Below are 15,384 nucleotides of genomic sequence, written 5' to 3'. Positions count from 1 at the left end.
AAGTGCTGTCACAAAATGTTCTGAACCTTTCCCGCTCAAGACCCAAATTAGTAACGTAGTCCTAATTTGGTTCCTGCCCAGCACCCTATTGCCAAAACATTGGCATGTAATGTACACAAACTCGCCCCTTACAGCAGATGCACATTAAAAAAGCCCTTTGCCAAGAGACTGAACAGACAGAAGTGACAACAAACATATCCGCACGACACGAGCTTCTGACCATAGCGTGGGTAATCCAAACAGAAGGGAGTGGGGGCTTACTAAAGAGTGTTTGCAGTGCTCGCACATGTCAACTTGTAGCAGAGAGAAATCAAGGAGCTGTTACAAGCACAATGTTCATCCACTAGCTTGGACAACAGTGAGCTTTGAAAAAAAAAAAAAAAAAAACAAGAACAACATCCAGTCAGGCGTGTCACCTCTCGGTTTAAATTCTCAATGGCTTGGGCTCAGCCAAGAGCAACAAAGATTTGACGTCTGTTGACAGAGAGCGCTTGGGCGGCCGCCTCCCCATTACAAAGCAGCACGCCGGGATTACTTGAATTGTTGCTGTCGAGATGGTAGGAAGCAGATAGGTTTCAAGCCTTTTTAAGCAAGGACGGCAAAGGTCTTACAAGTCGACACTTAACATATCTTAAAAGAAATGCAATCGACTTTGGAATGAAGCAGACAAATGGCCGGTTCCCAATAAAGTAGTTATTACGTGCGTGTTCATCCGTAAGATTCTTGATTTCACAACCGAATACTTTTAACGGGCATTCCGCGTCATTGGCAGCACACTAAATGAGTCATTAAGGCTTGGCAGCACACACATTTACTGTCTACAAATAGTCTTCATGCAAATAAAGCCCATAATGATCACTGGGATGTGTTTGAAACACACAATTAGTGGTCGCTTTATCGGTGTAAATGGAAATGATTTGGGCGAGTCCGATGTGCACAAGCAACATAGCATGGCTATCTCTCACTGTCTCCGTTTTGTGTTATCAGTCTCAAGAATGATTTGTGATGAATGCATTGTCCTGTCCAAGTCTAAGAACTACAAGCCTCTGGCGTTAAAGACAGGGACGTCCCAATTAATTGTCCGGCTGATTAAATTAGGCACCTCAATACACCGGCGAAAATAATGTGCCTATTGGTCGATATTTGCCGACTGTTTTTACCTTTACGCACCCAAACCATTTACAGCAACGCAAATCAGACATAATGTTAACTAAAAACATATGACAAGGATTACTTTGCTTATAACTTCATTAATTAAATGAACGGCGTTGTGCAATGCATTCTGGGAATTTTTGGGGGAACTGTGTATAATTTATAGCCACTGAAATGTGTTGAGTGGGTCGGGATTATTTTATGCATTATCTATTGTTTTAATTAATGGGCCAATTATTTCAATTTTTTTTTCCTGCCAAAAATCGCCAGCAGACAAAAAAAATTAATAAAAATCATATTGTGGGGCACTAGTTAAAAATGTCTTCGTCTCATCTGAAAAACATTTGTCATCTGAAGTCTCCAGCGGTACGGTACATAAATAACAATAAAAATACATTTTTACCGTAGTTCTTCAATTAGTTTCAGAATCCGTACTTTCACCAATCTTTTATTTTACACGTGACATTGGATGTTCGCATTTTAAACAGTACGAGTACTGTACTTATGTCACCTCTGTGAACTTAGGTGTGAGAATTCGTCATTGCGCGCCACAAAAAGGCACGCTCAGTTCCCCGCTGAACTTTCTGGTTTTCATTTAATTGTTTGCCATTTGTGGCTTAGAATTCCTTCATACAAATATTAACTGTGGTTATGACTTTACTACGCCATATTCCGAAATACACGGACGGACTGTCATAAATTAGGCATCCCCTGCAAAGCTGACTGTAATCTTCTAGTTTCAGCAACTAAAACAAACAAGACGTTTTCGTTGTAAATGGAGCTTCAATGCAGTCATAAAATATCTGCGGCTCAAAGCATTCTTTTAAATGTGAGGTACTGGCAGTGCTTGCTTCATGTGAGAGAGCACATGGTACTACTTTAACACAGCAAAATGAGGAACAACATAATGAGCCCAAATGAGTCATCGAAGATGCACATTTCTGTGTCATTTAATGTCCGATTCTGGAATTACGGATTCGCTGGAAGCAACAACAACCAAAAACACACTTCAATGACTCCATGTTCCACTAAAACTGTCGGAACATTTCTGCCCCTTCTTAGCATGTCGGCTTCCCCAGAAACGTAAGAAAAAAAAATAAAAAACGACACTGCGACAGGTCAGGCTGCGTAAACAGCACATAGGGCGATAAGAGGTGGAACAAAATGGACGACAACAGAGTGAAAACTTCAAGTGACCAGCGATGAGAGACAGATAAAGGGCATATGATATGAAAGAAATACAGCACATCTGATGCAACAGCAAACTAAGCCCCTCCCACCTTGTGCTTTCAACAAATATCCAATAAAAGACAAAGACAACAAATTGCAGAAAAAGACATCGCTCTTGACTGTGCCACCAAGGCTGCCGTGAGTATGTTGATACATTATGTAAATGTGAATAAGCCTGTGAAAGTCCTATTTGAGCTCAATGTGTGAACGGGCAAACTGTTAGCATCGCGCTTCACAATCAAATGCCCTCGAGGCAACAATCCTTTGTAAGCTCGACTCACGTCCTTTCGGTTCTCTCAAATGAGACACTCTGTAGCTTTTTATTAGCTCAGCAGGGGTAACACCCCGACATACACTATTAAAGGAAGTCTGCATTTGTATTTAGGCAGAAAATGAAAGGCTCATGGCTCATCCGTTAACTGACCGCATGTATCGATTTAATAATAAACAAGCGGAGGTGCCGGAATTTGCTTGTCATTCAAGGTGGCAGCTTTTACATACGTTAGATTGTATACATTTATATGGCAATGCAAACCACAGCTGAGTTAATGTCTTTACACCGATAATAAAACTTGAGCGCCGAATGTGATTTTTCCCAGCCATGTGTAAAAACAACAGAAAACAATGCCGCTAGGAAACCGCTCTTTAACTGACGTCTGCGTTTGGGACATTCCATCAAAATACTATAAGGGCAAATTGGGAACCTGCGTGAGTTTATTATGGATACAGGAGACATGCTACTCTCTAGTAATTACATTCTCTAGTTGTGTTTGTGAGAGCGAATAGTTGTTGCTTGTCTGTGTGCTCTGCGATTGGCTAGCAAACAGTTTAGGGTGTACCCCGCCTACTGCCTGAAGTCAGCTGGGCAAGTCTGAGTGAGGATAAGTACTCTGGGTATTATGATTATTGTTAGATTAATTGAAATGTTTGCATAAGAGCACGAAGAAAAAGTTGTGCGCAGCCGCATCGGATTGACTTGCATATTACTCCGGCTGCAACTCACGATTACCGTAATAATTGATACATCTGTCATTTTGTCGATGAATTGGTGAATAACAAATGTAATTTTCATCCGATTTAAAAAAAATAAAAAATCTTCAAATTGCCAATGCAGAAATTGCACAAACATTCATGATGATTAAGTTACTGCGTTGGTCCATCACATGTCAGAAAATAGGCAAAAAATAATAACCATTGTATACCAAAGTAAAAGCAAATGTTTTATTTTATTTCAACACAATGATAATCAGTCTCCTTACAAGGAGAACTCCAGAAATGGGAGAATATTTACTGTTGAGAAGCTGAAATTCGGAGAATTTTGACACTTTGAAATTAAAAAAACGGTATCGAGACAATTCGTCGATGAACAAATATAAGAACATTTATTCTAATTATTAATTTGATAATTGATTAGTTGTCAATTCGTGGCATCAGTTGAGATACTTCCACTGTTGCTTTGTATTTCATGTTGTAAATCAGTTGTATTTTATGTGTATTTAATTCAGTGGTTCTTTCGCCTAATGGTTCGGAAAACCTACCGCAGCACTAAATAAACTGCATTTATGGGACAGGAGAATCCACCTGTTGAAAAGTAAGTCTCAAAGATTGTCAAATTGTCAAAATGTTATCAGTACCATCTTATCACTGACAAAACGCACATCCTTGCATTATGAAATTCGTTCAGAATGACACGTTGCTTGACATCCGATATTGCTAAGTTTCCAGTCATTCCGGTGGACCCAACGGTTGTGTGATTTGTACATAAAAATTGTTAATATGTGCCAAGGAACAAAATATCAACTTGACAAAGCACAACTACTAGAGGTGAGCAACATGGGCAAATAAATATATCTTGTTATGACAATAAAAGTTGACTCGACTATTTTTGTAAAAAAAAATATATATACAGTATATATATTTTTTTTAAATCTGATCACGCTTAGGATATGGAAACACGACTTGTTATTAAGAAAGTAACTATAACTGGGGGAACATAAAACTGATACCTTCAAATAAATTTAAATCATTCAATAAATGAACTTATTCATGAGTACTTTCTGCAATGACGAAGATGGGAATTGTTGTTGTGTGTGTGTGTGTGTGCGTGTGCGTGTGTGCGCGCGCGCGCACATGTAAACAGTCAAAATATTTGTCCATGACAGACGCGTATTTTTACGGCATCATGCTTACAGACAAACATCCCAGAGTTGTAGGATGTCATGTCTTTCTACCATTTTAAATCGCACATTGAAAGGAGGAGGACAATTTGTTTGCATTGCATTGCATTTATTACATAAGTGACCAGCTCCATTTTATTGGAATCACTCTGCAGTGCGTTGAAAAGGTCAAAGTCTGGTGAGCTGAAAAGCCACTTCACTGTGTTCCTAAATTAATCAGCTCATCTGTCGCAGGGCAACTCGCAACCTACCAGCCAGGTCACCTCTTGTACAAGAGTAAACATTGTATACCCAAGAAAAAAAAAAGGTGACCAACATATGGCTGTAGAATACACCACTTGAGCTTCTGTCACTCCTCAAACCTTCACTTGAAGTTCTTTTCTCATATCTTGTCAGTCAACGGGAGAATTAAGTGAACATTGCGAATTTCAAGTACAAGTGTCTTACCCTGCGTGAAAGGCCATGGCCCAAAACACTGAGACATTGGAAGGAAGAAGGTTCACCGGCGATTCACAAGTAGTCCTGTCATGGCTTGTCAGCCCAAAAAGAGTGTGTCACCCTCCCCCCGTCACTGAACGCTCCTTTAACGCTTTATTGGGATCCAGCCATCCATAAACAACTTTTTACACGACACTTTTACACCTTTCAGAAGTATGGTGTATTTCCTGAGAGTTGGAGACAAATCTGACTTGGGATAGAGGAGGTGACTGCTTGTCTCGGGATGTACCACAAAGGCAAACTGCGGGGGTGTTCGCATTGGACGTCAGGCCCAGCTTTGTGCTTGTGTGTGTGTGTGTGTGTGTGTGTGTGTGTGTGTGTGCGCGCGCACTGTTTTTTGTGGTTACGCTTGTGTGGAGAACAAGATGGGAAGAGAAGGGGGTTAGGATCGTGTTGGACAAACAGCAGGGAGAGTTAATTTGGCAAAAGCAGAGAATTGACGGATGAATGAAGCGTCGACATGTTAAGATTTAGCTCTTAATCAAAATCTAATGTTCCACTTGTCAGAGACAAAGCGGCTGTTTACGCGACACTCCCTTTAATGTTCATTTTCATGGTTTGCTTTTTTTGCCCGAAACATTCACATTTGAAAACAAGTCAAAGTTTTTGACGATAACAGTTTGTTGAAAACGGCACTATATAGACAACAACGTTGCTCATCTCGCTGTGCCAGCAACAAATAGTGAAAGGCAGAGAAATGAAATGTTTTTTCCACTTGATGACAGAAGGTACACTTAACCTGTGCATCCCATGTTTGACATGAGAAATTGTGTCTGTTAATAAAGTCCTCCAAAGACGTACTTTTTATCAATACAGTGACATGCTGTATTGTTATTTTGCTCGATAGTCTGGACGAACCGACAGCAGTTATTACACTATTGCCGTTTGTTTGCCCAAGTCAGTGACCTCAGTACATGCTTGCTAGAGACTTTTTAATGTGATATCAATCTCAGATGTTTTCGATACACTGTCAACACCGCAGGTTAAAATAACCAATGAAAAGCGATTTCACTGTGTCGGGCCACTCCTTTCTTTTGGGAACTGAGAGTTGGCTGCTTGACCCACGGGCTTCTTGGCACAGTGGCACATCAGATGCCGAACAGTAAGAACTGACATTTATTTCTCTGTCCCTTTCATACAGAATTTACTGAAGTGGGACATCAGTGTTCACACAGTCGATGCAGCTCAGTGTCAAGTGAAATAATTGAGATGCATTGAGCACCGAGCGTGGTGGCTAAAATTACTTCCGACACGGGCAAGTGAGTCACGTCAGGGGCGCTAACATCGTATATGATGTCGGAAATTGACAAACTGCCGGGTCGACAATATATTGCAGTCATGCTGGGGTCATGTTAATGTTGGAAAAATATGACAATAATATTGTCAATGTTGTCGCTATTCTGACTGCGAAGTGAGGACTTTCCGATGTCTTTATTCAGATACGTGTTCATGTCAGGTGGACAAAAAGATGGTTTAGTCCGAGCAGACAACTAGGTGGCAGGTGTAGATGTCGCCAACTAGTGGTCTGTCATGCATGAAACATTCCTTTCAGTTGTGAATGGGGATCATTTTGACCACATTGTCTTCTGTATGTAAAATTTTAAAAGACTAAAAGGAAGACAAAATCCTGTTTTTTCCCAGGTTGGAATGATAACAAAGCTGGAAGATTGTGTGAAGCTGGAAGACCTCTATTTGCTAGCTAGAGATATAAAACCAGAAAAAATGTGAGACAGGTGTCGCTTTGTGAATAATATCACAACTGATGAGTTTTGAGAGAACTATTTTACGTCAGTGTGCTCTGCAATAAGTTAGAACTGACCACTTGTACCAAGCAACATTTTGGATCGTTACCAGGTTGAACATAGAATTATGAATGGGATATTTACAGAAACAGCATTATTACAAATGTGTTGGAACACCCAAAAGAAGCAATAATCACACCAGCATATATAGAGTTAAACCCACCATGGGATGTAAGGCTCATGAGTTATTACAGGGAATTCCTTCGGGCAACATTCTGTATTAATGCCTGACTGGTAAGATTAACAGACATCAAAATGCAAATCTTTGATCCTCTAAATGCAACGCCTGACTCCACAAAGACATCCAACCAAGATTTGACAGGCGGCGAAAACATTAACCCTAAACGGAGGGAGGAGTGAGGAAGGGAGCAGAGCTCACCTCGCACCCTGAAAATGGAACATTCCGCCTTGTGCCATAGAAGGACATGTTATTTTACACCGCAAGGCCTCTCCTCCGTGTGATGTCACTCCGCTCAGCTCGGCAAGCCAACCAGGGCGTGTCTTTCTGTCAACAAGGTCCCTCCCTCCCCGTGTCCCTCCCCCCAACTGCGCCCCAGCACACGTGAAGCACTGGTAGAGCCTCTTAAAGGCACAGAGCGCCATTTCTCCTGGTATCAAACACACAGTGTTTTTTCATCAGCGACATTGGGGTGGACACCAAGTGACAAATGTGTTATCACTGCAAGTCACAATGTTTTGATCTGCTCCCAAACAACAAAAGCGGAACCATAAAACACAAGGCTGCCAAATAAATGAAATGTTGTTAGAACTTATCCACGAGACTTGACTGAGAGTTCATGTTAATTTCTACTTAGACGTGCCTGACAAGAATGTTAAAATGTCTAGTTACTTCACATACTACCTTGTACAGTTGTTGATTTTTTTTTTCCAAGGCCTTGAAAAGGATTGCGGTCTTCATCTGAGGTAGTACTGTGCGTAATACGCTCTCCTTTCGAGAATCTGTCAGGTCAAAAAAAGGAAGAAGGTTACAGGAAATGATGATGACTGGACTGGAAAGCCCTCTGAGTAAAAATTCTGTGGAAAATCGTGTCACAACCTATTGTCTGCACACGATCTGAAAAAGACAATTTAGTTAAGACTGCAGCAGTGTTTTTCTTTCCTTTTTTCTTGGAAGCAACTGCATTCATTCCCCACGGGGTAAAACACAGCTACCCCCTCTCTATTCAAAGGTCACGGTTGGATTAAGTGGTCAGCTATTTTCGGCACATCAATTATACAGTATATGCCACTTACAGCTATACAGAAAGAAGCATGCATTAGACAAGTAGATCATTTGGACTGCAGACAGTATGTAATCTAGAAAGCAAGAAATAACAGTTGTATAATATGGTGGACTCAGAAGAACCCAGGGACATTCTTTGAATCGCGAGCAACATATGCACTAATGAATACAAAGGTGTCAGCCATATGCGCGGACCTTAAAAACAAAATAACATCATGAGCTACTTTTGAAAAATGATCCGACCAGGTTTCGGTGAAGGTAGCTGTGTTAGCACCCCTGGCACTGTGAAAACAAATCTGCTGACGGCATGCATTCCGCAGGAGTGTCCGTTCAATAGCCGTGGGCCTGCCTCATCTAAACAGCTGTTTGGCGACAAGTGGGAGATGAGAAAAACTACCGTAATTGTAAATGTAGCGAAGTCACGTTGCCCACACTGACGTGATGTAATAACACTCCTTGGGAGGCAGACCATCTTTATCGATGCTGTTATTAAGAATTCCAACCTTTTGGCTGAAGGTATTGACGACTGCACACTGGTGCGATCTTTGTGCCCCGCTTCCATGCTAAAAAAAAAAAAGACTATTTTTCAGTTCCAATTTGGGGTTCTTGAGGTAGTCATTTTACGACGGTCCTGAAATGTGACGTTTCGAGCTTAAGGATGATGTGCAATGAGCTTGTTTGTGCGCAGTGTAAGAATACATTGTCAGTGGCGCAAAAAGGCATGCTCAGTTAACGCCATATTTTTTGTTTTTCTATGGTCTACTGGTGTTTTTCATCCACATATTTACTGTATTTAACTTTACAAGTACATTAGCATGGATTAATGACAGACTAATCAAGTTTTTCCGGACTTTGCTGCAGTAAGAATGGAACTCCCGCCAAACCGAGGACTCCTTTAAATTAATTGGGACTGCTTTTATCGTTGGAAGACAATCAGAGAGTTGATTTCCTTTTGTTGACATTTCCTTTTTTTTTTTTAATAACCGTGAGCATCTTTCAAGGTTACCGCTCCACTAAATATATGAAATTATAATTGGTGCCAATTAACTCATCACAACAAACTATTAATTGGCAGGTGCTCTAAACAGATCACACATGCCCATTGGGCAGGGAGAGGCACTTGAAGGCACTTTGTGTCTCAGTAGGTGTTGCATTAAGCAGAGAGCGCCAACAAGTGTTTACAGCTCAACTCACGTGACCGTTTTTGCATCACAATACCAATGAAGCACATTAGAACATAACTCATGGAAATGTTAAAGGTAAATCATCAGCGTTGACAACAGTTTGACTTTATTGGGAATGGGCATTTCCCGAAATGGCGTCATCTACTACAAGGGGAATGACTTGATTCGTTATGTTTTTAAATATTGGTTTAATGGGACAGGAAAAATATTTTTTGGAGCAAAGTGATGATGACGCTCGGGGTCTCCGTGGTTGTTGGCCTTGGCTAACGTCATGCTGTTGTTTCTTGAGACTGCAAACTAGTTCAGGCTGACTCAACATGTCGACAATCAATTCCACAGAGAAGAGATTCTTGAGCCGTGCTTCTCCAGAGCTGCGTGGCTGAGTTCAGTTCAGCTTCTGACATTTTTGTTTGACCGTAGGAACCTTTTAAAGATTACCAATATAACTCAACTCAAGCACTTTGCTCCCTTCAGTGCCTTCTGTTGAGGTAGTAACAGAAGTCGTAGTACAATGCAGTAGTGGTCAGACTGTCTAAAAGAGAAATTGTCATCTCTTTGCAAATAGAGGTTTATAATAAGAACAGAAAACGTTTTTATTTAATGTTGCAATTACCATGAAGATTTAAAGGCCCCTTTAAGACTGCCTATAAATGATCAAATTTGTTCACCTTTCCCCCTTTGCTGTTCTGTATAAACAGCACAAGTGAGCGGACAAAGTCGACCTGGCAACTTTCCATGGAGGTAGTAGCAGAGGCGTGACAGAGAAAAGGTGACACCGGTGTGTTGGGTATTAATGACAGACAGACATGGGAGAGTTTCACTCCCAACAAATTCGTCAGCACGGATGTGTTGAAAGCAATGTCTTCTGTCAACAACTCTTCTCTCTCTGGTCACATCAGACTTGTGATTAAGGGATGCTGTGTTCAAGTGGTTACACCACTTTCCTCGGTTTTGCAAAAGGCAAAGGCGCATTTAATCTTCGGCCTGTTACGACACTGGCCTCAGTGTATGGTTATTGTCCAATATCACATGAGCTGCAATGAAATCCATCGTGGGCTCTTAGTTGCTGTATCAAAAATTCAACAATGACGGTGCAACAATGTCAACGCAAGCTGCCACGAGTAAAATCATGTCAGCTGCACTCCAGTTTCAAGAGGCTTTTCTCTCTCCCCCCATGACACAAACCACACATTATTCCAGCAGCGCATTGTGACACGAGTGTTGGTGGAACATGACACACAAGCCTCGATGATCTTCCGATCCTTCCCATAGAACTTGTCACTCATTTTGCAAAACCGTGTTAGTTCAGGAAAGGGGGCAGCCATGACCTTCTTATCCAACTGTGCCAAAAGCACATTAATAGTGAAGCTCAAGTCAGAACTGTGAGGTCGTTCCTAAATGTATATTTATCCCAATGTTGTAAGTCAGAAGGGATGTCACCCTTGCTACAAATAGAAACGCACAAACATATGGCTTACAAGCGAACCTATAAATACACTTGCAGATGCGCTACAACAAGCACTCTGATACGAGACTATGAATAACCAAGTGAGACAAGCTGTTGAAGAAAAAAAATGATGTGATGGAAGCTGGTTTAGATTTACTTAGCGTGGCGTGTGCCAATTGACTGTTTTTTTTTGTTTGTTTTATTATTTTGAGATGCTTGCATCATTCATGGCCACAATTTATCCACCCAGATAGAATCGTAATTGACTCGTAAAATCAGGGAGACCACACAAAAAGAAGAAAAAAGAACAAATGTTGGTGGTCCCCGACCCCAATTTGTACACGAGTCAAAACCTACAACTAACCAACAATAACAAAGGAGTAATGACATCATTTCAGTAAATATTTGGATCAAAAACACTTCGAGACCATCGATATAAATACGTCACAGACAGTAAACAGTGACGTGCGATGACGTGTTCTTAAACTACTGTGCAAACGAGTTCCTTATTCATCACCTCAAAATGTCACGTGTTGTGGTCCTCTGTATCTGATTATCTGTAGTTTTGAGTGGCTTATTCTTGTAAAATGTGAGCTATGGTATTAAGTCAAGATGTGCTGCTGCGGTCTGATTAGAATGGAACCGATTCAGCCGGCAGATATCCTTTTTGGAAAGCCTCCATCAAAATTGCAACTTTAGACAAGTGTCTCAGTTTAAAAGGAAGTAGGGTTTGTCAGAAATGTCACAAGAAAAGCTGAGAACAGGCTTTTTTTTTTGGCTTTGTTTTGGCTGAAAGACATTTTGACTGCAATCTCGAGACGTCACAATAAATACAATGTTTGGGATTAGATTGTAGCCGAAACAAACGACGGCGACTTTACCCGCAGCTTCAGTTATGCAAGCATAACAAAGGCAAATGTCAGTGGGAGTGGGGGGGGGGGGGGGGGGGGGGGAGCTTCATGGTTTGAATTTTACTTGCTATATAATTTCATATTAAGTGCTAACTTTAACTAGATACGGTAGCTAAATGAATTTTGTATTCACAAGAGTCACATGAGTTGGAATTTGACCAAAAACAAACAAACAAAAAAGGACGTAAATCATCATATTATGTAAAAGTTAAGCAAACTTTCTCTCTTTTTATTTATTTTTTGATGGATTTTACCAGTGATACCGGTTATGACAAAGAAAATTTGGTGTCACGATATGTTGTCACACCACACAAGAAGCCATGCTCAGTTAACACCAAACTTGATTGATTTATAGTTATGGGCAAGAAGTGTTTTTTATATAAATATAATATATACAGTAATCATGACTTCTATTTGTTAGTGATCGACTTACGCATGTTCCTCCTTTTGTACAAATTTGAACAGCATCGCTGCTGTAGGAATTAAAACTCCTTCATGAACGGAGATGACCTTCTTTCCACCCTTATTATGAGAGTTAATAATGTGAAATAGTTAGTTGAAACAATGCCTGTATAACAGCCTACACTTAGTCATCTTAAAAAGAGTCAATGAACAAAGACACCCAACCCCCTCCCCAAACGCACACACCCAACCAGGATGCGTCAACCGAGATAAACAAGTTGGCCTCCCTCGTCTCTATTTGTCATGTGTGCATATGACATGATATTAGGGCTGAACAAAAATTGAAAAACTAATCTAACTGCGTCTCCCCACCCCTCAATATTGCAACTGCACTTTAATAGGAGTTTATTTCTTGAGTGTTCTCTTCCCAATATTTCTTTAACAAACATAAGCAATAAAATTAATCTGTAACACACTAAATAAATGCATAAATGTTAATAAATGTCGATTTCTTGAAGTCTGAAAACTATAATTGCGAACAAATCATGGTACAGTGACAAAGCAGATGTAATTACAATTACACTTTCGGGAAAAAAATGTTGTTTTTTAAATGAACAGACTTAGATTGTTATTGCATTTAAATGGTCGTAGTTCATTTTTGAGGTGGTGCTCGGTGTGAAAAGTTTCAGAAACAATGGCTTATATTATGGATGTGGCAACTGACATTTTTCATGAGGCCATTTTCATGTGATCACGTAGCACAGGTCTATTTTGCACCCCTCTAAAAAATTTCTCTGGCATGTTAAAAACGCGTTTTCTGCATCCATTATTAGATGTGATGCACAGTGGAATCTCCCCTGTCACCTCGTTTTCAATTTGATGACGTACATACAGTATTTGGATGTTTGTCGCACGCACGGCGGGATAACTAAGTGTTGATAGCTACCTCTATTATTTATATTGACCTGTCCTGGTCAATTTTTTGAGTTTTAGGGGACGGACATTCAGACGAATTTACATGCAACCTGTATGTCTAAAATGTTAGGTTGCCAAAGTTTGGGTCACCTAACCCTGAATTGGCGCATGAGAGCGTCCGTTGCCAGCTATGGTGAAGGAATCTAGTAGCCAAACAATAAACAGACGGGGGTCGCAGTGCAGAGATGGCTTTTATGGCACACATAGTCGTTCCCTATGCTTACTCTCGACTTAAAATGCTCTCCTTGCGCTTGCTTGTCCGTAAACAGCCGCACACCGCTTCGCACGGACACTCACATACAGGCCATTTCCATTGTAACAATGGACAAAGTTACCAACATTTGTGTCCGCAATTTGAAGCATTTAAAATGTCAGAACTTCCTTAATTCTTAAGATACTGACAAATTTAAACACCGTGTTCTTCCCTTATTCCAGCTGTTTCCGGTGACATTGGTTTTTGCTGGGGGAAAATGTCACGTCCCTACTTAGATAAAACAAAACAGACAGTGACCAAGGTAAATGGGTAAAAAGTTGTTGTAACTCTCGGTCGGGGGGTCGTAAAAGCGTTGATTTCGTTTTTGTTTTTGTTTAATACACATTAGTATTGCTCCGGATGAAATTCAACGTTAACATTCCTGTTTAAAGTTATCGGTTAACGTTGGCAAAGGGATTAAAAATGTCCATTGCGCATTTAAAACGTAACGTAACATTAGACTAACATATCAATATTTATTCAAACCACCCAGCAACATTTAGCAGATGCGAAGTGCTCCCTCCATACCTGCATATAGGCATGAGCATAACACTGGCTAGCCCAATTCGCTGGTAGTTGGGAGGGGAGCGAAGCTAACGGCTAACAAGCTCGCCAAACATTTAACATTTCCGCAACCACTTTTATTAACACTCGCTGCAAACGTTGCCAACCACTGCGAAAAGCCAAACAATAAAACACGCAGTTTGGGAACATCCGGCATCCTTACCTCTTGTCTTCTTTTTAGGCCCAAACCATTCTAGCTATTGGAAAGCTTCTTTTCTTTGTCTTTTCCACTTCCAATTACACGCAAAATGGACCCAGCAAAACGCCGTAACAGCTAAGACGGTACAGCCCAACAGACGGCCCCCATCTCTTCCTCGATTAGGGTTCACTTCTCGGGAGAAAACCTAGTTAAAATCATTTTTTTCGGACCTTCGTTCATGTTTGGATTCCAGGAAAGAAGTGCCTCCTAAGGTAAGGCTGCTAGCTAAGTTCAGCAGTCAGCAGGTACCACAGACAGGAATGGATGCATGGAGGACAGCGAGCTTGTGTTGCGTTCAGCGCCATCGGACACTTTAAACTGCACGCAAACCCATGTCAACACAAGCGACAAGTTGCTATCAGCAGTAAAGTTCGCACCTCTTACCCAAAATACACCTCATGTGAGTGTTCGGGATGATTAATACGTCAAATAAACAAGTATAATTTGATTTTGATTGTCACCAATAACAACGAGAAGGTGAGCTAAAGAGAGACATTCTCAAGAGGCGACCGACAAGAGGCAACGCGTTCATTCATTGACAGTGATAATTCCTAATCAAAATGCAACATATCGGTGACGTGCGTATCTGAAGTGATGACGTCCATTCAGGTCGTTCGTCACGATTTATAAACCATTTAAAAACGTTCGCTGGCGCTGTCAATTGAATCATTTCCTGCTCGTGATTATCTTTCAAATAAATAAATTAAAAAATAAAACGCTTTTTTTCGTATAAAACTGAATATTCATTTGGCATTTTGGTCTTCGAACGCCGCAACAGCCTACCATAGTGGTTCTTAACCTGGGTTCGATCGAATCAGTCTCAGGGGTTCGACAGAGCCTCTGCCATGGAGGTTAAGACACACCAAACTCAACATGTCAATTAGTTATGATACGCCCACTTGGCCATCGCTGGCTGGTTCATTTTGTGCACAATTTAAAAATATATATACTTCATACTATAATTAATTGTTTACTTTTTTCAGTTTTTAATAAATGCGTTTTTAATGTCTTGAATTTGCATAAAATCCTATTTTTTATTTTTCACTAATGAAGGGTTCAGTGAATGTGCATATGAACTGGTTGGGTTCGGTACCTTTAACAAGGTTATGAACCACTGTCCTAACATCATGCAGTTTCATCCAGCGTATTCATATCATTTTAGCGCGCCTACAGATAACAATGAAAACTACAACCTAAGTCTGTGAATCAATCTAATAAATTGTATCAAATAGTCATTTCATAAACAGGAAAGGTAAATAATTTATATGAAACATTTTATTTCACGTATTTAATATAGTAATTGAGTCTAATTTTATTACTCCATTAAAATGTATTGATTCCTTGTTA

At 40.4% G+C, this 15,384-nt stretch overlaps 1 protein-coding gene across 4 annotated transcripts in view; it reads right to left on the bottom strand.

The window, feature by feature from the left end:
• The window catches only part of aff4 (AF4/FMR2 family, member 4), a 33,613-nt gene extending 19,332 nt beyond the window's left edge, over positions 1–14,281 (bottom strand). For 2 of the 4 annotated variants that reach the window (XM_086130790.1, XM_086130791.1), the window contains exon 1: positions 14,002–14,281. Coding sequence is in view for 1 of the 4 variants with exons in the window: in XM_086130788.1 (XP_085986914.1) it covers positions 5,007–5,023 (17 nt within the window). In the remaining 3 variants the exon portion in view is untranslated. Of the gene's footprint in view, positions 1–5,006; positions 6,157–7,721; positions 7,820–14,001 lie in introns of those variants that run through there. The other 2 variants (XM_086130789.1, XM_086130788.1) reach the window with 2 other exon arrangements.
• Between the last annotated feature and the right edge of the window lie 1,103 nt (positions 14,282–15,384).

Source organism: Hippocampus guttulatus, chromosome 15 (assembly GCF_054856545.1).
Source record: "Hippocampus guttulatus isolate MCC_2025c chromosome 15, RoL_Hgut_1.0, whole genome shotgun sequence".
Taxonomy (NCBI): Eukaryota; Metazoa; Chordata; class Actinopteri; order Syngnathiformes; family Syngnathidae; genus Hippocampus; species Hippocampus guttulatus.
This window is presented reverse-complemented; position numbering and strand designations above follow the sequence as displayed.